The sequence below is a fragment of the Delphinapterus leucas genome, chromosome 9 (genome assembly GCF_059928025.1).
Source record: "Delphinapterus leucas isolate spDelLeu-1000000601 "Yukka" chromosome 9, BTC_Dleu_Yukka2, whole genome shotgun sequence".
NCBI lineage: Eukaryota > Metazoa > Chordata > Mammalia > Artiodactyla > Monodontidae > Delphinapterus > Delphinapterus leucas.
Window position 1 is genome coordinate 19,551,059 of NC_143137.1, and position 25,591 is coordinate 19,576,649.

At 38.7% G+C, this 25,591-nt stretch overlaps 1 protein-coding gene across 2 annotated transcripts in view; it reads right to left on the reverse strand.

Moving 5' to 3' along the window:
- Window positions 1-25,591, reverse strand: part of EXOC4 (exocyst complex component 4) — an 823,589-nt gene that overhangs the window by 759,354 nt on the left and 38,644 nt on the right. For both annotated transcript variants that reach the window (XM_022580733.3, XM_089917005.1), the window contains exon 4: window positions 8,975-9,159. In XM_022580733.3, the coding sequence (XP_022436441.1) occupies window positions 8,975-9,159 (185 nt within the window). The remainder of the gene's footprint in view (window positions 1-8,974; window positions 9,160-25,591) is intronic.

The window sequence follows — 25,591 nt, forward strand, 5'->3', positions numbered from 1 at the left end:
TTTAGATTAAAACCTACAATCATTTTCTCAGTTTCAACCTAAACATGTATTTCAGTTAAATATAGGGTGATAAATGGCTTGCCATTTTAACTCTGAAAAAACATAACCTGCTGACTTTATTATCAGAGCCAGAAGGGCCCTCAAACTCCATCAATAAACTCTTAGAAAGTCAATTTACTGTAAAACTATTTGCATAGACTCTTTTCTCTTTCTAAAATTTTCCCTTGGGCTTCAGTTTTCTCCTTTGTGAACACTAACCCAAAGGCAAGTAACTCTGGAAATGACTTCTGGTTTTTCTCTTGTTCTTTTATGGAAGGACTTAGTCTTAAGAGTTCAAGAGACAGGGGGCACACCCACTCATGTAGTTACCTCAGACGTGAAACTCAACAGAAAGGTACCTGCTACTATAGAATATCACATACCTTAGTTTCCATTTCAGAAGAGAGAAAAGTTGAAATAAAGAAATACATACATCAGAAATAAAGTTGAGAAGTATTAATTAATACCTTCAAAGGGTTTTGAATCTCTCAGAGGAAGTATTTTTGAGAACAAAAAAATAAAATCAAAACTAGATTGTTCTTAAAAGGAAAGAAATAACAAATTTGGAGAAAATGTGGAAAAAAGGGAACCCTCATACACTGTTAGTGGGAATGTAAATTGGTGCACCACTACAGAAAGAAGTATGGAGATTCCTGGAAAAATTAAAACTAGAATTACCATATGACCCAGCTACTCCACTTCTGAGTATTTATCCGAAGAATACAAAAACACTAATTCGAAAAGATACGTGCATCCTATGTTCATAGCAGCACTATTTACAGTGGTCAAGATACGGAAACAACCTCAGTGCCCAACAACAGATAAATGGATAAAGAAGATGTGATACACACACACTGGAATACTACTCAGCCATAAAAAATATGAAATCTTCCTCATTTGCAACAGCATGAATGGACATTGAGGGCATTAGGATAAGTGAAATAAATAAAACAAAAAAAGACAACTCTAGCATTTCCCTCATGTATGGAATATAAAAACCAAACACAAACAAAATAAATGAGCAAACCAGAACAAAACAAATAGCACTAATACAGAGAACAGAGTAGTGGTTACCAGGGGGAAGAGGAACGGGAGGAGGGTGGAAGAGGTAAAGTGGGTCAACTGAAGAGTGATGGATAATAAATTTTTGGTGGTGAGCACGCTGTAGGCTGTAGTGTATACAGAATTCAAAAGATAATGTTGCACATGTGAAACTTATATTCGATACAATGTATAAACCAATGTTACTACAAAAAAATTAGATTGTTCTTTGAGTTTCTAATTAGTATGAATCCTCTGAACAGCTTTATTTCAAAGAAATACTGATAGAAATTATTTTTCTTCTTAAAGATCTATGATTACAAATTTTTATTTTAAATTCTTTCAGAATCATTCATAGCCGAGTTGAAAAAGACAGGTGATGCACATAAAATCCTTCCCAGTATAAGACAGGACCCCCAAAATCAGTAATTGTATCTTGTAATTGAGTGGTTTGCTATTTAATAACCACATAGTGGCAGACAGGAAAACTATGAAGCAAATTTAACCATACCAAAAACAACCCCCTACCACCGTAACTCCTAGGACTTTCTGACCATTCAGCACTCATCCAACTAGTAAGGATCTACTTCAAAATGTGTCTGATTTCAGTATTTCAAGCCATGAAGTCTTTTTTTTTTTAAAGAAGGTTTAGAAGTGCTAACAGCTTATTAAATATTTGCATTTTAATTATAACTTATTTCTGTTCCTTCACTTAATAATAAATATGTCCAACTCTGCCCAAAATTCACAGCAGCAGGTCATTTGGTTGACTTTAGTCAAACTGAAACTTAACAGAGGTGAGTTGAACTTTAAGTTGTAAATCTAATAACTAATATATTCACCCTATAACCCCAACAGCTGGCACAGGACCTGTCAAAGAGCAAGTGCTCATAGTTTGTCAAATCAAACTCAGCTGAGAAGTGTCTGTCAAAGATAATATGCCCTTCCTAAGAAAATGTAACAGAATAATGAATCAGGAATGTCTGGCACAGTAATTCTCTATAGTTCTAAGATCTGCCTCAACGTACAGAAAGAATAATGATTCAGAGGGTAGAAAAGTCAAAAACAGTCATGGTCTCAAATGATAAACCAAGAGTGAAGACATGCAATACAAAATAAGGTGAAGCTAAAACCTAAGCAAAGCAGGAGGGTGGGGGGAAGCACTGAAAGATAACAAAAAGAAAACAGACATACATAAAAAGAAAAAATTAGTTAGGGAGCAAGAAATACAATGGGGTGATCAAGTATTAAACCAGGATGCATGCAACAAGTAAAAGGATTAACCATTTTTAAAATAATTTTTTATTGATTTTATCTGCTTATAAAGGTATTAAATGTTTTTTTGAAAATATAAAGAAAATGAAAATAATCTAATATAATTATAGTATAATGTCTTTCAAAACATTTAACAGACAGGAGTCTGTGCATCCCTACACACACACACACACACACACACCTACTCATGCATACACACAAAAATGTACACATGCTTTTCAACATTCTTTGGATCACCCTGTATAGAATATTAAACCCTAGGTTTTCCTTTTAACAGTAAACATGTTGCCATTTCATTAAAAGTAATCTTCAAAAGTATTATCAGGGCTTCCCTAGTGGCGCAGTGGTTGGGAGTCTGCCTGCTAATGCAGGGGACGCAGGTTCGAGCCCTGGTCTGGGAGGATCCCACATGCCGCGGAGCAACTAGGCCCGTGAGCCACAATTACTGAGCCTGCACGTCTGGAGCCTGTGCTCCGCAACAAGAGAGGCCACGACAGTGAGGCCCGCGCACCGCGATGAGGAGTGGCCCCCGCTTGCCACAACTAGAGAAAGCTCTCGCACAGAAACGAAGACGCAACACAGCCAAAAATAAATAATTTTTTTTAAATGTATTATCAATAGTATTATTATTAAAGTAATAATACATGCTCCTGGTGAATACATTCCCAGTGCAGAGGGTATGAAATAAGTCCTTCTTTTCTATTCCCTGCCACCCCATTTCCATTTCCCATAGGTAATTCCTTTTGTCATTGTTTTTCAGCATTATCCTTCTAAGAAATCATTTACACACACACAAATTTTTACATCTATATATAAAGGATATATATTTAAGTATATATTCTTTCAATTCTTACACAAATAGATTCATAACATACATGCTGTTTTTCACCTGGCTTTTTTGAACCCAAGAATACACCTTGGAAATCTTTTCCTATCAGCACTAAGAAATCTTTCTCATTTGTTTTAATGTCTAGTATTACACAGCATGGATACACCATAATTCATTTAACCATAGTCCTCTTGAATATTGAGCTTGTGTATTTTTGTCGTTCTGCCCAAAATGTTCCAGTCAACATCCTGTTACATGTATTTTTATGAAATGGTACTATTTTTGTAGGATATGTACCTAGAAAGCCTCCCACATACATATTCTCCTATTTTTTCCTAATGCTAATAAAGTTGCATCATGTGATTTTTTTTAAACCAAGTTAGAATTTTTTGTACATAATAACAGGTAGGCAGCTAAATTTCTTTTCTTCACACAGCTGATTGTATCAACACGAATTACTAAATAGCCTTCATTCGCTTCACTGAACTGAACTACTGTTTAAAAATATTGAAGTTTCATATATCCTGGGGTCTGTTTCTAAATTCTATTTCCTTCCAACAATCTGATTTTGTGTTTGCATGTCTGTACTGTTTTGATTAAAGTAGCTTTATAATATACTTTAATATTAGATAAGGAAATCCCTTATAATCTCCCTTCTCAATTTTTTTTTAAACAATCCTTACACATTTATTCTTCCATGTGAACTACAGATTTGACAGTTCCAAAAACCTCAACTGAGATTTAACTGGGACTTAACATCTTTATGAGCTAAGAACATGGAAAGTCTCCCCATTTATTCGGGTTTTGTTTCATAGCCTCCAAAAACCGTTTTTATTTTTTCCATGCAGGCATGTATCCTTCTTTTATCAATTCTACTAGTTTCCCACTTCTACTTCAAAAATATCTGTTCTACTTTATATGTTTAAGTGCCTTCATGTGACTTCTTTTGTTTTCTCCTTCAGTAGAAATCTGTGTTTTTGTGTTTGTTTTTGGATACCAACAATTGGAACAGTCTTTGTATTTGGAGACACTCTCCATGGTCTGGGTCAAAGCAAAAAGGGAAGAGGGCCTGGCCCTTCTTCCTACTATACAAGTTGACATGTCTCAAGCTCAAAGAATTGGATGCTTCCAGCCAAGACTTTGAATCTTGAAGAAATAAAGGCAAGATGCAGCAACATTTAGAGATCATTCACTTGAGTTAAAAATCCAGCAATTGTAGGCATAATGCAGCAACCCAACCAGACCCTTCCTATGGCTTGTCTATGATGTAAGCTCAGCTGCTGCACCTCCCTTGGTCCCTCCAGGGTTTTAGAGCCTGATTATACAGACTTCCTTTCCTTAGATTCTGTGACCTACTTGATAACTTTCCACTAAATTTCTTTCCTTGTTTTATTACCAGGACTGATTTCTGCTATTTGCTATCAAGAATGTTGGCTAAAACATCATCCTTTGTAATAAAAAATATGTTCTATTTGATTCTGTCTTCTCTAGTGACTTTTCAATATAAAAACCTTTAAATATACATATCTAGATTAATAAACACAAAATTAAATGAATTAAACATTTTCTCTAATTATTAAAATCCAAAACTTCTGACATCTTAAGAATTCAGCACTCCTTTGCATCTCCTGCTTATCCAAATTTCCCAGTCTCTACTAACTTAATATGGTGATATAAATCCTGTTTACTATTTTTTTAACATCTTTATTGGAGTATAATTGCTTTACAATGGTGTGTTAGTTTCTGCTTTATAACAAAGTGAATCAGCTATACATATACATATATCCCAATATCTCTTCCCTCTTGCATCTCCCTCCCACCCTCCCTATCCCACCCCTCTAGGTGGTCACAAAGCACTGAGCTGATCTCCCTGTGCTATGCAGTTGCTTCCCACTAGCTATCTAATCCTGTTTACTATTATATTCTTCAACCACACAGACCTTCTTTTTCAAAAATAGTTTTCAGCTTATATTTTTGATCTTACAAAACTATTTTTCAGTTGTTTATACACAAATTTACATATTTAATGCTGTGCAGTCAGTCCTGGCAGCAGTTTCAAACCACCTACAACTTTATTGTTCTCAAGTTGCTGATTTTGGTTTGCATCTTATAGTTCATTTTTGAGTATTTTTCTCAGAAAAAGAACACTAGCTTTTCATTTTGTGTTAATTTATATCTGTTTTGTCTCTGTGTTGCCTATGTCCATTTGGCTGGGTATAGAAATCTTTGGTCCCAATTCTTTCCCATTCAACGCTTTGTAGACTTTGCTCTGCTGTCTTCTTGCATTGCATGTTCAGCAAATCCCAGTGAACCTGATTTTTACTCCTTTCTGTTTATCAGGACTAAGTTTAACTGTATAAAACAGAAGACCCAAATAGCCGTGGCCTGAGTAAAACAAAAGGACTTCCTTTTTCCCGTATAAAAGATACAAACCCATTCAGAGCCATAATGGAGGCCCCCATGTCATTAAAAAGTTTACGATTTGGCTTTCATCCTCAAGGTCACTAGTGTCCAAGACGATGGCATCAATCCATGCCCTCGACAGAAAGTAAAGGAAGGCAAGCGAAGAGTAAAAGAGTGACCATACCAGTTTAGATGGCACCTTTAAATAATTTTCCTGTGAGTCCTGATTCAAGAGCTTGCAAGCAGAAGTCTCACGAATCACCTTTAGCTACACAGGAGGATGGAAAATGTAGCCTTTTAGCTGGACATATGGCCACCACGAACAAAACAACAGTTGTCATTAAAAATGGAGGAGAGAGGGCTTCCATGGTGGCACAGTGGTTGAGAGTCCGCCTGCCGATGCAGGGGATGCGGGTTCGTGCCCCAGTCCGGGAGGATCCCACATGCCGCGGAGCGGCTGGGCCTGTGGGCCATGGCTGCTGGGCCTGCGTGTCTGGAGCCTGTGCTCTGCAATGGGGGAGGCCACAGCAGTGAGAAGCCTGCATACCGCAAAAAAAAAAAAAAAAAAAAAAAGGAAGAGAGAGACTTCCCTGGTGGTCCAGTGGTAAAGAATCCGCCTTCCAATGCAGGGGACACAGGTCCCATCCCTGGTTGGGGAACTAAGATTCCACATGCCGCAGGGCAACTAAGCCCGTGCACCACAGCTACTGAGCTCACGCACCTCAACAAGAGAGCCCGCGTGCCGCAAACTAGAAACAGAAAACCCACATGCCACAACTAGAGAGAAGCCTGCGTGCCGCAACAAAGAACCCACACTGCAAGGAAAGATCCCACTTGCCTCAACAAAGATCACGCTTGCCACAACTAAGACCCGACACAGCAAAAAAAAAAAAAAAAAAAGGAGAGAATGGATATTGGTGGGCAAATAACTATATCTGTCAGGGCAGGTAACATACTTTTTCTCCTTGGTGCTTACAGTATTTGTTTTTGAAATTCATAAAAAACTTCATGATCATATCTAAGAGTAAGTTTTTCACTAAGTTTACCTTGAATCCTTTTGATTTGCAGACCAAGGTCTTTTTTTCTGTTTAAGTTTCTTTCTTTACACTATAATTATTGCTACTATTTCTGTCTGTATTAGTTTGCTAGGGCTGCCATGACAAAGTACCACAGACTGGGTAGCTTAAACAACAGAAATTTTTTTTTCACAGTTCTGGAGGCTCAAGCTGTTGGCAGAGTTGGTTTCTCCTGAGGCCTCTCTCCTACGTTTGCAGACGGCCGTCTTATCACTGTGTCTTCACATGGTCTTCCCTCTTTGGAAGTGTGTGTCCAAATTTCCTCTTCTTATATGGACACCAGTCATATTGAATTAGGGCCCATGCTAATGACCTCATTTTAACTTATTTACCTATTGAAAGACCCTATCTCCAAATTTAGTCACAGTTAGGTACTGGGAGTTAGGACCTCAATGCATGAATTTTAAGGGGACACAATTCAACCTATAACACTATCATTTTAGTGTCATTCTGTGGAATGCCTAAAATCATTTGATCACTATTCTCCACCTTTCACATTATCTTTCTTTTATCATCTTGCGTTTTTCTTCTTCACGATAAGAAAAGTTTTCCCTCATATCACTGATTTAATTCTTCTAATGTTTTAAAAAAGACTTAATTTCCCTATTATCATTTTGGTTTTTCCTTACATTTTGTTCCTGTTGTAGTTAGTTCTTTTTGCATTTCTCCCAATCCCATTCATATAGCTCCCCATTATCATTTCATAGAAGCTATATGCTTGCTGCATACAACCACAGAATCTCAGTCATGTTCAACAATAAGCACATATTTTTGTGACTGGCTGATTCAGGCTAGGCAGCTCAGCTGAACATGGCTCGATTCCACATGTCTCTCCTCCTCCTCCTGGGACCAGCACCATCATGGCAATGGCAGAGGCATGACAGGGCATGCTCCCTGGCACAAGGGAATTTCAAGCCCCTCATGCTACATGCTAACAATCAGCAAAAGCAAGAGCCCAAAAATCAAAGAGAAGGAAATACACTCCTCCCACTCAACTGGAGGGGAAAGGGTGATAATTTTTAGCAAAATTCTAAACTACTACATCATCTTGCATCTTTTGAGAAACTTGAGCTTAAGTCTCCTAAACTTTTGCTATTTTGCTTTATAAATCTTTTTCTTCAAATAAATGCTCTTCTTTGAGACCTCAACTTAATGCTTTTTCCCTAATGCTTATTCTACAGCATAAGGGAAAATAAGTATTTTTCCTTTGGGCTTATAAGGGAGTGGAGTTATTCTGTTTGTTTTTAATCCTTGCACGGGTAGAAATCTATTTAGATCTACTATTTACCACCAGACACTCTGGAAGGTATTTCCTTACCACAGCTCCCATCTACCACTTTACTCTCCAACAAGATTGTATTCAGATGCAGTGCTGAAGTTAAGTCTAAGGTACATAACCCTTAGCTCAATTTGTGTGCCTAAGTTTTTCTCGTGCCCATCTGCAGAGAAGAGATGCAAACTTCTTTCTCTGTCAGGGTCTCTGACTAGACTGAAGCATCACACACAAAGTTGGAAATTCTGGTTTGAACAGAATAGGATTTTATAGACTTCACTCCCAGCATGCACTGCTTCCAGTGCTCCTCTCATCTATAGTCTGATGAAGAAGTATCAACAGTAAATAGTGCTCAACTGCCCTCTGAAGAATCTTATGGCTATTTTAAAGGAATGTTGGAAGGACATATGATGTGCACAGCTATCTGATACATGTTAATAACGCCAACGTTCTACTGTCTTACCATCTGGTCTTATTCCCTACCAGGTCTCTCCTAACCTAATAAATGTCCTGAGTCCACCCAGGCCCTTCAACATAGGACTGTGCTACAATGAGCCCAGGCATAAAAAAAAAAAAAAGAAAATGCTCTCTCTAAACCTTCCCTAAACTACTCCAGAAAGAGGACTGTCCAAAGCTGAACACAGCCCTAAGTAACAAAGAGTCTTTTAACTTCATATTCATACACCTATATTTCTCAATTAGGTGGACTTCACTATCCAATTTAAGGATTTCTTTTCTCTTCCTTCTGAGATATACCAGAGGTCTCTCTGATCCACTTACAGACCCACAGTAAATGTTTCTTATGTATCTTTACATAAAAGGACCACAAGAAATGTGCAGTGAGGGAATGAACAAACTTTGAATGTCAGCCTCCAGAACGTGGAGTATTTGGTATCATAAAACTATCTTACATTTTCAGAGACAGTATGTTAAAAAGAGAAGTAAAATAAACTATAACAATATTCTGGGAAACAAATAATATTCCTTAAAATCCTACATGGCCACAAGACACTGTGGCAAAGAGCCTCTTTAACCAACCTCATCCTGCCTTTTTCCTTGTTCTGCTGCACAACTCGGCTAGTGGATTTGATGTACAGGTGCCGATGCAGCTCGTCTATGAGAACTAAGTGGAGGTTCATCTTCTTGCTGTGAAGCTCCAGCCTAAGGTCACTCAGTCCTTCCACCTGGAGCAGGGGACCCTCCAAAGACTCGACGGCAGACACCTGAAAACGGCAAAAAAAAAAAAAGATAAAGACAATGAAATAGTCTAGTAATATTATAAATAAGAAAGACTATCTTTTAAAAGATACTGTCGGGACTTCCCCAGTGGTCCAGTGGTTAAGAATCCGCCTGCCAATGCACCGGACATGGGTTTGATCCCTGGTCCCGGAAGATCCCACATGCCATGGAGCAACTAAGCCCATGCGCCACAACTACCAAGCCTGGGCTCTAGAGCCGCAAGCCACAACTACTGAGCCCACGCACCACAGCTACTAAACCGCACGCGCCCTAGAGCCCGTGCTCTGCAACAAGAGAAGCCACCGCAATGAGAAGCCCGCGCACCGTAACGAAGAGTAGCTCCAGCTCGCCGCAACTAGAGAAAGCCCGCACACAGCAGCGAAGACCCAACGCAGCCAAAAATAAATCAATTTTTAAAAAATAAAAATAAAAGATACTGTCAGAAGAGTTTGAGAACTTTATCAGCATACTTCAGACTTTCAGTGTAATGTGGATAGGCCTAGTTCTGCTCTTGAAGGGTTTAACATTGGAGACAGAGAATGCTGAAGAAAACAATCATGGTAAACATGAAGGCATCTAAAGCACCTCAGCAAAGCTGTACATACTATTTATTCCTACACACATTGCCTATCCATGGACACAAGTAAAATGACCTCCTACTGAAATAATTATAATGTTTATATCCTCACAAGACGTCCACATACTAATGATTTAGATCAACTTTTAGTCAAACTTAGCCTCTTATGACTAAGACTCAATAAAAGCACACTTTATCAATTTTTTTAATAATTCTCATGGCCATCATGAATCAGAGCTTGGTAAGTCTAAGTCTACAAGTGTATTTACAGTCATCTCTAGCTCTTTCTCATATTCACATACACACAGAGGAAAATGCATTTTTACATGAATGTTACAAGCAGACAACAGCAGTCATCACCTCTCCTTGGACTGACTCAGTCTGATAGCAGAAACGGGATTTGAAAGGTGAACAGAAGATAAACTATGAGAAGGGAGATTCTCTTGGCATAAGGCGCAATTTGGGAGATTTTAAGACAAAAAGGATTGAATGAATAAAAATGGTGTAGGAATACCTACAACAAATGGACAAGACGAGGGACTCAGGGAATTTGGAATAGTTCACTTTGAAACCAAAGTGAGAACTGCAAAGGGGAAAAAAGACAGTATGTATTATATAATCCCATTTATCCATGTACATAAAATTTTATTTATGTCTTTCTATGTATAAAGACCTTACATATTTTTCTTAAAGAAAAAAAAAGTGAAGAGGTACTATTCCTTGGGAGAAAAAAAGAAGAAAGAAACACAAAGACTAATAATAATAATGATAGTAGCAGTAGTAGTAATAATCATAACAATAGTAATGGAGGAGAGTTGACTACAAGCTGAACTCAGGGAAAAGAGCCCTACCAAGCTCCCTGAAGGAATTAATGTGCAATGACTATTCCCTGCTTTGATTATACATCTAAATATTCCTCATCTGGACAGATAAAGGCAATAACTAATAATACTACTTAAAAAAATCAAGCATTTATACAAAAACAATCAATAGATAATAGAACTCATGAAAGATCAGTGATCAAAAATGTTGATCACAGATCTATCCCAGTATATGCAGTCACTTAGGAGACTGTGGACAGTGAACACAGAAAGCTTTGTAGCTGCCAAATACAAACCGGCCTGAGATGGGGAGGAAAATGCAATGGCTTAGCCACAAACACATCACTTGTTTTGTGATGTGCTATAATGAAATGTCAGCAACAAATAAGTTTCCTTAAGTTAACCAAGACAGAATCGAGGAATGAAAGAGTGACAAGCCCTGGGCCAGCTCTGCCCTCTGAAGCCTGCCAGTTCATTTTCACGCTGAATCGCAACCGCCCCTGCTATGAGAGCCCCCCTGCCTGGTGCAAGCTGCGGGCAATTCCAAATGGAAAGGCTGCCTCACAAAATGACCAAAGTGTCCCCAAGGAGGAAAAACAACAACAAATTCATTTACACGTATGCTCTAAAATGGATTTTAACTCAGGTCTCTAGCAGAGAAAAGAGGATGCATTAACCTTTAGTGACATCAAGATTCAGAAAATGAAAAATAATTTGGTAAACCACTGGCCCATCATGTAGCCTTATCCCTCAAGGTAATTAAATCCAGCTGAGATATTTAAGCTTAAAAACCACCCACTGCACGTCCACACTCAATTTGTTTGTAAGAATTTGCATGAAGATTTTTAACCCAAACAGCTCATGTTCCAATTACAAAACTATATGACGATGTCAACTTTCAAAGCCACTTAATTTTTCTTAAATGTAGGTAAAGCACTTAGCAACCCCGTGCCTGGCACATACTGAGGGCTCCTCACATTATTTTTAACAGAACCTATTTACCATGTGGATAAAGAAACCTCGGAGGGTGTTTCCAATATGTTTTAAGGCAGCATTTTCAGTAAAGTGCTGTTTCCATCATGGAACTATTATTAATCACGTAGAAAACAAACTTTCTGAATATGTTTTCTTGACCGAAAATACAAGTACAGTTACCATATATACAATCAAGAGTAGTCTCAGAACTTCAAAGATTTAAAAACCTTACCACAAATAGGAAAATAGCCTCTATTTCTGTAGGAAGATACAGTGCCTTATTTTCTGGCCTTCACAAATTAAAAGTCTATTTATAAAGCTGTAATTATGAAAGCTAAGCAAGGCCACTGTCTTCCCTGACTCTAACCTTGCTTAGTGGTACTCAAAACAATTTGCAGAAAATAGATGTCAATGCATATATTTCATCCCTGGAACATCAGTTTAAAACCCTGAACTTTATCTTCTGTGGTTTTAAGTAGCTTGTACCATAAAGCTTACACATAAGGAAAACTCGGTGGGGCAGCGGTCAATCCCACCATGACTGATGATTAATTCTGTTGTACTGGGGGGTCTGGTTTCTAGGCATTTCCTAACATTTAGCCTTTAATAGAGGACAAATCCTTAAATATCCAGCTACAGTTAGAAATGTGCATAATTACTGATAAAAATACCACCATTTTTTTCTTTAATGTATGGGAAGTGGTCATTTTGTAAATTATTTCACTGTTTTCTAAATTTAATGACTGCAGAGCACTTTTTAAATAACACACCGATGAAACATCAACAGGAATTCAAGAGATGCAGCTGGATTAAAGTGGACGGCAACAGATTAATTCTTTGAGAAATAATCAAAATCGGTTTCAGAAATGTGAGATACAACAATGAATACTATCACAAATAAATATTAAAATTACAGGACAAGACACGGCACATGAGGCAGATGAAAGATCAGACAACATACAGTGGAACTGTTCACTGGAAAATGCTGTCTATACATCTACTCACAGATCGAAATATGATGAATTAATGTGTCAAATGATCTCTACTGTGACCTTCTAGAATTCTCAGGTATGCCACACCATTTCTTTTTTTTTGAATTTTTGAATTTTATTTTATTTTTTTATACAGCAGATTCTAACTAGTTATCTATTTTATACATATTAGTGTATACATGTCATTCCCAAACTCCCAATTCATCCACCACCACCACACCCCCTGCCACCTTCCCCCCTTGGTGTCCATACGTTTGTTCTCTACATCTGTGTCTCTATTTCTGCCCTGCAAATCAGTTCATCTGTACCATTTTTCTAGGTTCCACATATATACGTTAAAATATGATATTTGTTTTTCTTGTTCTGACTTACTTCACCCTGTATGACAGCCTCTAAATCCAACCACGTCTCCACAAATAACCCAATTTTGTTCCTTTTTATGGCTGAGTAATATTCCATTGTGTTAGCGCTGCACTGAACACTGAATGCATGTGTCTTTTTGAATTATGGTTTTCTCTGGGTATATGCCCAGGAGTGGGATTGCTAGGTCATATGGTAATTCTGTTTTTAGTTTTTTAAGGAACCTCCATACTATTTTCTCCATAGTGGCTGTATCAATTTACATTCCCACCAACAGTGCAATAGGGCTCCCTCTTCTCCATACCCTCTCCAGCATTTGTTGTTTGTACATTTTCTGATGATGCCCATTCTAACTGGTGTGAGGTGACACCTCATTGTTGTTTTGATTTGCATTTCTCTAATAATTAGTCATGTTGAGCAGCTTTTCATGTGCTTCTTGGCCAACTATCTGTCTTCCTTGGAGAAACATCTATTTAGGTCTTCTGCCCATTTTTTGATTGGGATTTTTTTTAATATTGAGCTGTATGAGCTGTTTATATATTTTGGAGATTAATCCTTTCTCTGTTGATTCATTTGCAAATATTTTCTCCCATTTTGAGGGTCTGCTTTTCGTCTTGTTTGTAGTTTCCTTTGTTTTGCAAAAGCTTTTAAGTTTCATTAGGTCCCATTTCTTTATTTTTGGTTTTATTCCCATTACTCTAGGAGGTGGACCAAACAAGATCTTGCTGTGACTTATGCCAAAGAGTGTTCTTCCTGTTTTCCTCTAAGAGTTTTATAGTGTCCAGTCTTACATTTAGGTCTCTGATCCATTTTGAGTTTACTTTTCTGTATGGTGTTAGGAAGTGTTCTAATTTCATTCTTTTACATGTAGCTGTCAAGTTTTCCCACCACCACTTATTGAAGAGACTGTGCTTTCTCCATTGTATATCCTTGCCTCCTTTGTCATAGACTAGCTGACCATAAGTGCATGGGTTTATCTCTGGGCTTTCTATCCTGTTCCATTGATCTATATTTCTGTTTCTGTGCCAGTACCATACTGTCTTGATTACTGTAGCTTTGCAGTATAGTCTGAAGTCAGGGAGTCTGATTCCTCCAGCTCTGTTTTTTTCCCCCTCAAGACTTCTTTGGCTATTCGGGGTCATTTGTGTCTCCACAGAAATTTTATAATTTTTTGTTCTAGTTCTGTGAAAAATGCCACTGGTAATTTGATAGGGATTGCACTGAATCTGTAGATTGCTTTGAGTGGTACAGTCATTTCACAATATTGATTCTTCCAATCCAAGAACATGCTACATCTCTCCATCTGTTTGTGTCATCTTTGATTTCTTTCATCAGTGTCTTAGAGTTTTCTGAGTACAGGTCTTTTACCTCCTTACGTAGGTTTATTCCTAGATATTTTATTCTTTTTGTTGCAATGGTGAATGGGATTTTTTCCTTAATTTCTCTTCTTATCTTTCATTGTTAGTGTATAGGAATGCAAGACATTTCTGTGCATTAATTTTGTATCCTGCAACTTTACCAAATTCATTGATTACCTTTAATACTTTTCTGGTGGCATCTTCAGGATTCTCTATGTATAGTATCATGTCATCTGCAAACAGTGACAGTTTTACTTCTTCTTTTCCTATTTCTTTTCCTTTTGTTTCTTTTTCTTCTGACTGCTGTGGCCAGGACTTCCAAAACTATGTTGAATAAGAGTGGTGAGAGTGGACATCCTTGTTTTGTTCCTGATCTTGGAAGAAATGCTTTCAGCTTTTCACCATTAAGAATGATATTTGCTGTGGGTTTGTCATATATGGCCTTTACTATGTTGAAGTAGGTTCCCTCTATGCCCACTTTCTGGAGAGTTTTTATCATAAATGGGTATTGAATTTTGTCAAAAGCTTTTTCTGCATCTATCAAGATGATCATATGGTTTTTATTCTTCCATTTGTTAATATGGTGTATCACATTGATTGATTTGCATATGTTGAAGAATCTGTGCATCGCTGGGATAAATCCCCCTTGATAATGGTGTATGATCCTTTTAATGTGTTGTTGGATTCTGTTTGCCTGTATTTTGTTGAGAATTTTTACATCTATATTCATCAGTGATATTGGTCTGTAATTTTCTTTCTTTCTTTGTAGTATCTTTGTCTGGTTTTGGTATCAGGGTGATGGTGGCCTCATAGAATGAGTTTGGGAGTGTTCCTTCCTCTGCAATTTTTGAAGAGTTTGAGAAGAATGGGTGTTAGGTCTTCTGTAAATGTTTGAAAGAATTCACCTGTGAAGCCATCTGGTCCTGGACTTTCGTTTGTTGGAAGATTTTTAATCACAGTTTCAATTTCATTACTTGTGATTGGTCTGTTCAAATTTTCTATTTCTTCCTGGTTCAGTCTTGGAAGGTTCTACCTTTCTAAGAATTTGTCCATTTCTTCCAGGTTGTCCATTTTATTGGCATAGAGTTGCTTGTAGTAGTCTCTTAGGATGCTTTGTATTTCTTCAGTGTCTGTTGTAACTTCTCCTTTTTCATTTCTGATTTTATTGATTTGAGTCCTAACCCTCCTTTTCTTGGTGAGTCTGGCTAATAGTTTATCAATTTTGTTTATATTCTCAAAGAACCAGCTTTTAGTTTTATTGATCTTTGCTATTGTTTTCTCTGTTTCTATTTCATTTATTTCTGCTCTTACCTTTAGGATTTCTTTCCTTCTACTAACTTTGGGTTTTGTTTGCTCTTTCTCTAGCTCCTTTAGGTGTAAGGTTAGTTTTTTTGAGATTTTTCTTGTTTCTTGAGGTAGGCTTATATTGCTATAAACTTCCCTCTTATAACTGCTTTAGCTGCATCCCATAGGTTTTGGATCGTCGTGTTTTCATGGTCCTTTGTCTCTAGTTATTTTTTTATTTCCTCTTTGATTTCTTCAGTCATCTCTTGGTTATTTAGTAATGTATTATTTAGGCTCCATGTGTTTGTGTGTTTTACGTTTTGTTTTCCCTGTAACTGATTTCTAATCTCATAGCACTGTGGTCAGAAAAGATGCTTGATATGATTTCAATTTTCTTAAATTTACCAAGGCTTAATTTGTGACCCAGGATATGATCTATCCTGGAAAACGTTTCATGTACACTTGAGAGGAAAGTGTAATCTGCTGTTTTGGGATGGAATGTCTTATAAATATCAATTAAATCTATCTGGTCTATTGTGTCATTTAAAGCTTGTGTGTCCTTATTAATCTTCTGTCTGGATGATCTGTCCATTGGTGTAAGTGAGGTGTTAAAGTCCTCCACTGGTATTGTGTTGCTGTCAATTTTCTCTTTTATAGCTGTTAGCAGTTGCCTTATGTATTAAGGAGCTCCTATGTTGGGTGCATATATAATTGTTATATCTTCTTCTTGGATTGATCCCTTGCTCATTATGTAGTGTCCTTCCTCGTCTCTTGTAACATTCTCTATTTTATCTGATACAAGTATTGCTACTTCAGCTTTCTTTTGATTTCCATTTGCATGGAATATGTTTTTCCATCCCCTCACGTTCAGTCTGTACATATCCCTAGGTCTGAAGTGGGTCTCTTGTAGACAGCATATATACATGGGTCTTGTTTGTACCCATTCAGCAAGCCTGTGTCTTTTGGTTGGAGCATTTAATCCATTCATGTTCAAGGTAATTATCAATATGTATGTTCCTATTACCATTTTCTCAATTGTTATGGGTTTGTTTTTGTAGGTCCTTTTCTTCTCTTGTGTTTCCCACTTAGAGAATTTCCTTTAGCATTTGTTGTAGAGCTGGTTTGGTGGTGCTGAATTCTCTTACCTTTTGCTTGTCCTTAAAGCCTTTTTTTTTTTTTTTTTTTTTTTGCAGTACGTGGGCCTTTCACTTTTGTGGCCTCTCCCGTTGCAGAGCACAGGCTCCGGACGCGCAGGCTCAGCAGCCATGGCCCACGGGCCCAGCTGCTCCACGGCACGTGGGATCCTCCCAGACCAGGGCACCAACCTGTGTCCCCTGCATCGGCAGGCGGACTCTCAACCACTGGGCCACCAGGGAAGCCCTCCTTAAAGCTTTTGATTTCTCCATTGAATCTGAATGAGATCCTTGCTGGGTAATCTTGGTTGTAGGTTCTTCCCTTTCATCACTTTAAGTATATTGTGCCACTCCCTTCTGGCTTGTAGAGTTTCTGCTGAGAAATCAGCTGTTAACCTTATGGGAGTTCCCTTGTATGTTATTTGTCATTTTTCCCTTGTTGCTTTCAATAATTTTTGTCAATTTGATTACTATGTGTCTTGGCATGTTTCTCCTTGGGTTTATCCTATATTGGACTCGCTGTGCTTCCTGTACTTGGGTGGCTATTTCCTTTCCCATGTTAGGGAAGTTTTTGACTACAATCTCTTCAAATATTTTCTCAGGTCCTTTCTCTCTCTCTTCTCCTTCTGGGACCCCTATAATGCAAAGGTTGTTGTGTTCAATGTTGTCCCAGAGGCCTCTTAGGCCGTCTTCATTTCTTTTCATTCTTTATTCTGTTCTGTGGCAGTGAATGCCACCATTCTGTCTTCCAGGTCACTTACCCGTTCTTCTGCCTCAGTTATTCTGCTATTGATTCCTTCTAGTGTATTTTCATTTTAGTTATTGTATTGTTCGTCTCTGTTTGTTCTTTAATTCTAGATCTTTGTGAAACATTTCTTTCATCTTCTCCATCTTTACCTCCATTCTTTTTCTGAGGTCCTAGATCTTCTTTACTATCATTATGCTGAATTCTTTTTCTGGAAGGTTGCCTATCTCCACTTCATTTAGTTGTTTTTCTGGGGTTTTATCTTGTTCCTTCACCTGGTACATAACCCTCTGCCTTTTCATTTTGTCTGTCTTTCTGTGAATGTGGTTTTCCTTCCACAGGCTGCAGGACTGTAGTACTTCCTTCTGCTGTCTGCCCTCTGGTGGATGAGGCTATCTAAGAGGCTTATGCAAGCTTCCTGATGGGAGGGACTGGTGGTGGGTAGAGCTGGGTGTTGCTCTGGTGGGCAAAGCTCAGTAAAACTTTAATCTGCTTGTCTGCTGATGGGGAGGGCTGAGTTCCCTCCCTGTTGGTTGTTTGGACTGAGGCAATCCAGCACTGGAGGCTACAGGCTCTTTGGTGGGGCTAATGGCGGACTCTGGCAGGGCTCACACCGAGGTGTACTTCCCAGAACTTCTGCTGCCAGTGTCCTTGTCCCCACAGTGAGCCACAGCCACCCCCTGCCTCTGAAGGAGACCCTCCAACACTAGCAGTTAGGTCTGGTTCAGTCTCCTATGGGGTCACTGCTCCTTCCCCTGGGTCCCGATGCACACACTACTTTGTGTGTGCCCTCCAAGAGTGGAGTCCCCACACCATTTCTTAAAGGTAGAGTACTACATAATGAGCCAACCAGATGTATTTGGAAGTTTTCTTACACATATTTTCAAACATAAATCCACGTGGGGAGAGGGGGAGGGAGGGGCGATAGATACTACCAACAAGGATTTTTTCACAGAACACCTACTATTATCTGACAGAACGTTAATGTTCTAACTCACCACAGTTAGAAACTGCTCATACAGACAATAGAAATCCGTTTGAGTTGAAAACAAATATTTCTTTTAGGATTACAAAGATAAGCAAACATCTACAAAATGTTTTAACACATGATATCGAACAGGACAGTATGCTTCACTATTAAAAACCTATCCATTTAGGAAACAAGTTCTGAAAAATATTTCCTTAACTCAATAAAATAGGTCAGAGGTACAGTTAAAATGTACATAATCAAGAATCGTCTGGTGCTTTCAAGAAAGAAATTTGCCTTGAGTTGAGAGATCAACCTACAACAAAGGAAATCTTTGTAATTAGAAACTACAAGTGCCCTTAAATTTTCTTTCCCAAATGTCTATTTCTCATTTTCATTTTAGTTTAAACTAGGAATAATCATTTCATAGTTAAGTGTCTTCTACCAGTCTTACTCAAGCTGATTAGGTAAAAAGATCTAGTTTTGTGCTTTAACACGAACCAATGGAAATGTCTTTAAGTAACATCAAAGTCAGCCATTCTCAACAGCTGCTTCATTGAAAAAACGCTAGAAAAGAAACCACTGATCTTTATTTTATTTTTTTGGTTGGGGGAGGTGAGATACACAAAGGTGAATGACAACTGTAACTGTTTCTAAATAGAACTAAGGTCCAAGCCAAAAAACAAACAAAAAAATCTTTCAAATTTAAGCAAAAAAACCCAACCTGATAACTAAACCATCTGCTGGCTAATATTTTGGCAACAGTGTTCCCTACAAAAAGCAAATGTGTTGCCACTGTTGAGTCCAAAACAAATATTTCCTTCAGGGCTCTGATAATTACATGGTTCCAAAATGTTCTATCACTTTTCAATAGGTCAGTACACCTCCCTTAAGGGAGCATTTTTCTAGTAAGACAACATAACCATCCTGAAAATGTTGCCTTGGCCCAACTTACAGATATAATAGAAAGATATGAAATTAGGCTATTCTAGAGAATCGATACCATCCCTTCCCATAAGTATATAAAAAGACACAAGTCTGAACACCCTCAACGAAATAAGAACACCAAAAATCTTTGGCTATGAACAACAAAAGAAACATGCCTTGGAACCTGAGATTTACTTAGCACCCAGGTCACCAGCCTGCTGCCATGGGCCCCTGAACTGTGGGAAGGCAAACTCTGGTGTCTTCAGGCTCTAGTCCTCAAGACAGTACTCCATCTAGAATTCTCCACATTCAAGCTCAGGGGGTCCCAGATGGGCCCAAGAAGCCTCGCTCTGAATCAAGTATGATTCATACCCATCTCAAAACAAGCAGGGAGGATGTTTCTCACAAGAATCCCAAATCATTCACTTACCAAACATTCCCGTTTAGCTATACCGTATTTCCCAATGCAGAGATTTTATTCTTTATCAGACAGAAACTGGTAAAAGAAACCAAATGCAAGTTTAAAAAAACAAAAAAAAAAACGTGATTTCATGTATTAGTTTGAAATACGAAAATTACTGTTTTCATGAGTCAAAAATGATCAAATATCGGCTGTTTCAATCTAACAGTTTAAGGAGCCAGTCTGAAAGCTTTGATGCATCTAGGAAATCACTGTACTTTATAGAATGTTGTGGCCCGTATAGAGTCCTAAGTATTTAACTGCATAGAGAAACTAGCAACAATTTTACTTGCAGAATATAGTATCATATTATATGGGATATAAAACACAAGCATGTGACCCCAAAGGATTTTGTGCACAAAACTCCTACCTGTTAGATATAAACTTGGTAATAGCACTTAAAAACTTTCTTAAGGATAAATGTCATCCGCTCACTTGTGTTTATAGCATGACACGAGCCACCACATGTGGCCTAAGTAGAGGACGGCTTAGACTGCTCTGCACGCACAAGTGGTTGGTGGAGGGAGGAAAAGAGTATGGGACTTACAAGGGAGAATAAAGGGCTCAGGCTACTGTGGAGGTTTCAGGGAGTCCTAGGGGTCTAGAGGAAAAACAGAATCCCTGATCCCAGCTTCACTGGAGAAGATAGAGGTTTTTGGCTCCCTAGGGTTCAGCTTGGCCTCTGACTGAAGGCCTCAGGGCTATTGACAGTTTGGTACTTAAGACAGACTTCCCAAGAAAGCTGCATGGGGCAAGGCCGAGCGCCTGGAGCAAGAACACTTTTTTTCCCCTAACTCCTCAGCTTGTAGCCCATCAACAACGATCAAATCAGGCCATCAAAAAAGCCCATTCTTAGAATAAGTCAGTTTGCTAACATAATATTGATCAGCCGCATTCAGGTGCCCCTTATTCTCCCTCAGGAAGCCCAATACCTATTATGCGGACTCAGCAGGCTCTCACCACTACGAACAGGATGCTAGCCACCTCCATTCTCCCTTCATTACTGCCAGGCTTATTGCATGTTCTTATTTAATAAACCTTCATCAGCTCAAATGGAGGGTTGTTAGTAGTTGAGGTAACAGCCAAATGATAATGCTCCAGAGAGGTATCAGTGCTTGTTGGTGCATTAACAAAGAGAGGACAAGGGCTGAGGTCAAGCACGTGTCAATGTAAATGAGGCGATAGTAGGTACTAAAGGCTTAATGCAATAGACTGCCTGGGAGATAATGGAATTACAGGATAAAGCAAATGAGATGAAGTTATTGATAAGTGAAGGAAGGGAGGGGTGACTGTAAAATCAAGTGCTGTCAAAGAAAAGGCCTTTTACTTGTGAATTTCTCCTGTAAAGGATCTTCAAATCTATCTTAGAAAACAAAACTCAAGAGATCAAATGTGCCTTCCAACTTCATCAAAGATCTCATCCTATGACTGCCATGAACCACTGACTTGTTCTAAAAGCATACCAGTCTACTAAACTATTCTTAAGCTTTTTTGAGGGTTCTCCCTTATTTTTGGCTTAAACATCAGGGCATTCTACCACATCTAATTCCCATATTTTATTAAAGCAAGTCTTTTTTTTTTTCTCTTGTAAAGTATGGGCAACCAGGTCTTCTAAAATAGCCATCCCATTAGCACAAGCCTCACAGAATGACAGTATCCGAGAAGTGAAAGGTAAGAATTTTCTATTTTCAGGGGTCTTTAAAAGTTGTTAAGACTGAGGCCCCATGCCAATTTTACATATTTTTTTTAAAAAGTGTGGCCCAAAAATGTTTTTCTTAACCTTTTTCTTTCAAATTAGAAAAGTAACAGATGTGCAATCAAGAAAACTTGAAAAACAAATCACAAGGAAAAAAAGATCCATATTTTTACTGATCAGATAAAATACATTTTAAACTGACTCCTTCCAATCATTTTCCACACAGAGTTTTTACAAAAATACTGTTACTTTTCAATATGCTTTTTTCATATGGAAATATTTTGGGACCATCTGCCCATCACTAAACATGATTTTTAGTATTTTCTTGCTAGTCCATAATATGAATATTCCATAAATGACTTAAACCAACTCACTATACTTAGGTAACTGCTAATTTTTTTACTTCCATAAACCTTACTGTGATAATTATCCTTGTATACATATTTTTGAACACTTCACAAGTAAAATTCTTAATTCTTTCCTTAACATAATATTCAAGAGGTAGAATTCCAAGTCCAAAGTTATTTAGGGTTTCTGATGCATAATGCCAACTTAAGAGCATTATTTTGTTCTAAATGGACTTAACAACTCTGTTCACAATCACTTTCCTGATGAAATTAGACTATACCTAATACCTTATAAGAACTGTAATTGCTTATGGAGAAGCTCATGAAAAAATCCTTCTTTGTTCCTAATTTTATGATGCCTTCAATTCTCAGTTCCCATTGTTACCAAAAGCTCTAGGCCTCTCTGTACACTGGTGCCAAATCAAATCTCAGAATCTCAGAGACAGAGTTTGGGGTGAAGTAGAAAAGAATAGCTTTATGACTTTGGCAGGCAAAGGGGGCCACAATGGGCTCCTGCCTTCAATGTGTCCCAACCCAGCAGGATTTGCTGAGGGTTTTATAGCAGTGGTTGGGGCGGGGGGCGGGCTCAGCACTTCTCAGCACTTCTACAGCTCTTTACTAACATGAACTATTAAAATCCCACAAAAGAATGTGAGAGGAATACAGCTTTTTTTCATTTTAAGAGCCAGGCAACCACAAGTAATTAGTATTGGGATGGATCTCAAAGAAAATAGACTTCCTTAGCAAGCTCCCCCTGTCTTGTCAAAGCCAAGCAAAAACTACTGATGGGCATTCTCAGACCACCACCAGGTTGAGAGAGGGCTCCCAGCAACAACAGGCGCTGCCATCTGCTGCCATTCTTACACATACATTAGGGTCCCCACCTGGCCACAGACTGACCAGTCAAAATCCTGTTCGAGCAAATCCATACGTGAGGCTGAAACCAGACATAAGAAGGGCGATGTCAGCAAAGGACTTGTGTGTTATTCTTGACTGAGATCATTCCTCCTACAGACTTGAAGTGTGTAAATGCAAGCATGTGTGCCTATGGTTAACCTGATTCCAACATGTAAGCATTATTGATGGTAGAGCCAGGAGAGAAATGCTGCTCAACATCAGAAGCCCCAGACTACCACTTTCTTTTCACCTGGCCCCGTGTGACAGTGATGACTATCATGCTACCTACACCACTGTAAATTTCTATACTGCCTTCTGTTTCCCAAAGCACTTTACCTGTATGAAGTTTCATTTTTATTCTCACAACCATTCTATAATGTACACGGAGTAACTATCTGTATATCCACTCTACAGAAGAGGATACTGGAAAACAGAGAAAGTGATGCATCTGTCTAACCTCACAGAACTAGTGGGTTGTTGGGTCAGGGCTAGAATTAAGAACGTCTGGCTTTTCAACCCATTTTGTTTTTACTATACCATGCTGTACCTAGACACCGCTTGTCAATAAATAAATTTATTGCCCCAATTTCAATCCATTCAATCCCAGCAGCAAGTCAGATAAGAACACACAGTAAAGATACAGAAATCAGAGCACCAAGATGACAGCTCTCAAGAGTTCCAAGTCAGCTCAAACCTGGAGAGCATCTAACTTAGCCATTCAACAAAACTCATATTGACCAAATAATCAGGCTATAAAATCAGACTAAGAGCCAAATACTCATCAGCTCTATCCAAAAACTGCACTAGAGGACAGCAACAAAGTAACTTCAGTCAACCTACAACATTACTACATAAAGGTCAATATTGCCATGTGATGTCTGTCTTACACAAATATTTGGTTTCAAATGTAAGTGTTAAATGAAGTCAAGGACAATTAGTTTTGGTCTATTGCATAGCATAGGCTATACCCTACACATCACTGGTTCCAAATCTGTTTGAACATTGGAATCCCTTGGAGAATGCCAACAATTACTGAAGCTAGCGTCCCACCCCCAGAGATTTCAACGTCATCCGTCTAGGCTGCAACCTGGGCTTTAGGATGCTTGAAGGATTCCCTAATGTGCAGAGTTTGGGAACCACTGCCCTACAGCCAAGTGAGCCAGCTGAAAACTGCTGAACCTTATGAGGTTTAGTGAAATAAAACAATTTCTATTTGCTTTAAAATAAGAGGCAAATGAAGAGCAGACAGAAAGAGCAAACTAAAACTAAAGAAGGAAAGCTATTACAATAAGCCAGTGCCTATCAAACAGTGTGGCTTTTAAAAACCCCAGCCTTCAAAAACAAACATAAATTAAAAGGGCAATGAGCGGCAAGAAAAATAGTTACTACAAAGCCCTGTACTTTTACTCTCTAGGAGAAACATAACGCTGCCACACTGAAGCTACTTACTTAATTTGGGATCCAAAAACCAAGGTTACTCATTTACTAACTTTATCTTCAGCTTTTCCTTCATCTTTTTGCCAAGAAAATCAGATGTAGGTGTTTGAGGGAATTCAGGGTTCCCAAATGCAGCTGAAAGCAGCTACGGCTGACCAGAAAATAGCACACCATGGGCTTCCCTGGTGGCGCAGTGGTTGAGAGCCCGCCTGCCGATGCAGGGGACACGGGTTCGTGCCCCGGTCCAGGAAGATCCCACATGCCGCGGAGCCGCTGGGCCCGTGAGCCATGGCCGCTGAGCCTGCGCGTCCGGAGCCTGTGCTCCGCAACGGGAGAGGCCACAGCAGTGAGAGGCCCGCGTACCGCAAAAAATAAATAAATAAATTAAACAAAATAAAATAGCACACCAGACTACCCCACTCCCAGCCCCCGTATTCCTGGAACTCCTGTTGCACTGATCATGATATGAGATGCTGTTTATTTCTTCATCATCTGTCCCTTCCTCCTAGCACGTAAGCTCCTTCAAGTTTAAGGCCACCTTCACAGATCCACATAGAAACAACACAAGTAATCAACAATGGCATCGTCACATTCATTTGTCCGTCTATCAAAATATGTGCCAAATTCTTTGCTGACAAATTATTCGTATAGAATACTGGCATCAGTCTTTCAGATCAGTACTCTACACTAGGAACAGATGGGCTTTAACGGTGGCTGTTTCATTATTGATCACGGATACATTTTTTTTTTATCATGTAGGGAAATCTATATGGAATACTGAAACATTTTGCAGTCACTGAACCACTGTCAAGTTCGGTCCAATAGGCTCACTAGAGTTTCGGCTCTGATATTCCCAGTGCTTTCACCTCAATACCATTCCCAGAGTCAGGGTAGGAAAAATCAGCCCTGTGAGATCTCAGAATCTTTCAAGCCAGATGAAAGGAATATGCACTTTGGCCCCTTTTTTCTTATACATGAATCAGTGGATGCATGGTCACCCCTTGCCTGCCCATAATTTGAGAAAAGAGGCATTAGTTTATTTGCTGATGACACAGTTTTACTGGCACCAACAGGAGCAACCTCATTGGTCCACTGGTCCTGCCATCTAAGCAATGACAGAAAGAATGACTGAACATCAACTACTCTGATACTAAAATCAACATTTGTTGATAAGCACTCTCTTATAGTGAACTGGCTTATATCTGATTACAATACCCAAGAGTCACCTAAGACTAGATTTTGCAACAAACTGGTCTTGGATAGTTTACCAACAAATTACATCACTCATAATTGGACAGTCAGTGGGTACCCATCGAACATATACTTGATGTAAGCTGAAGAGGTGATGACACAGAAACTGAAATTTGTTCATGCCAAATCCCGAAAATATGGCCTAGAGCTCTGGGGTCTTGATCATCCATCTGTGCCTGTGTTAGAGCA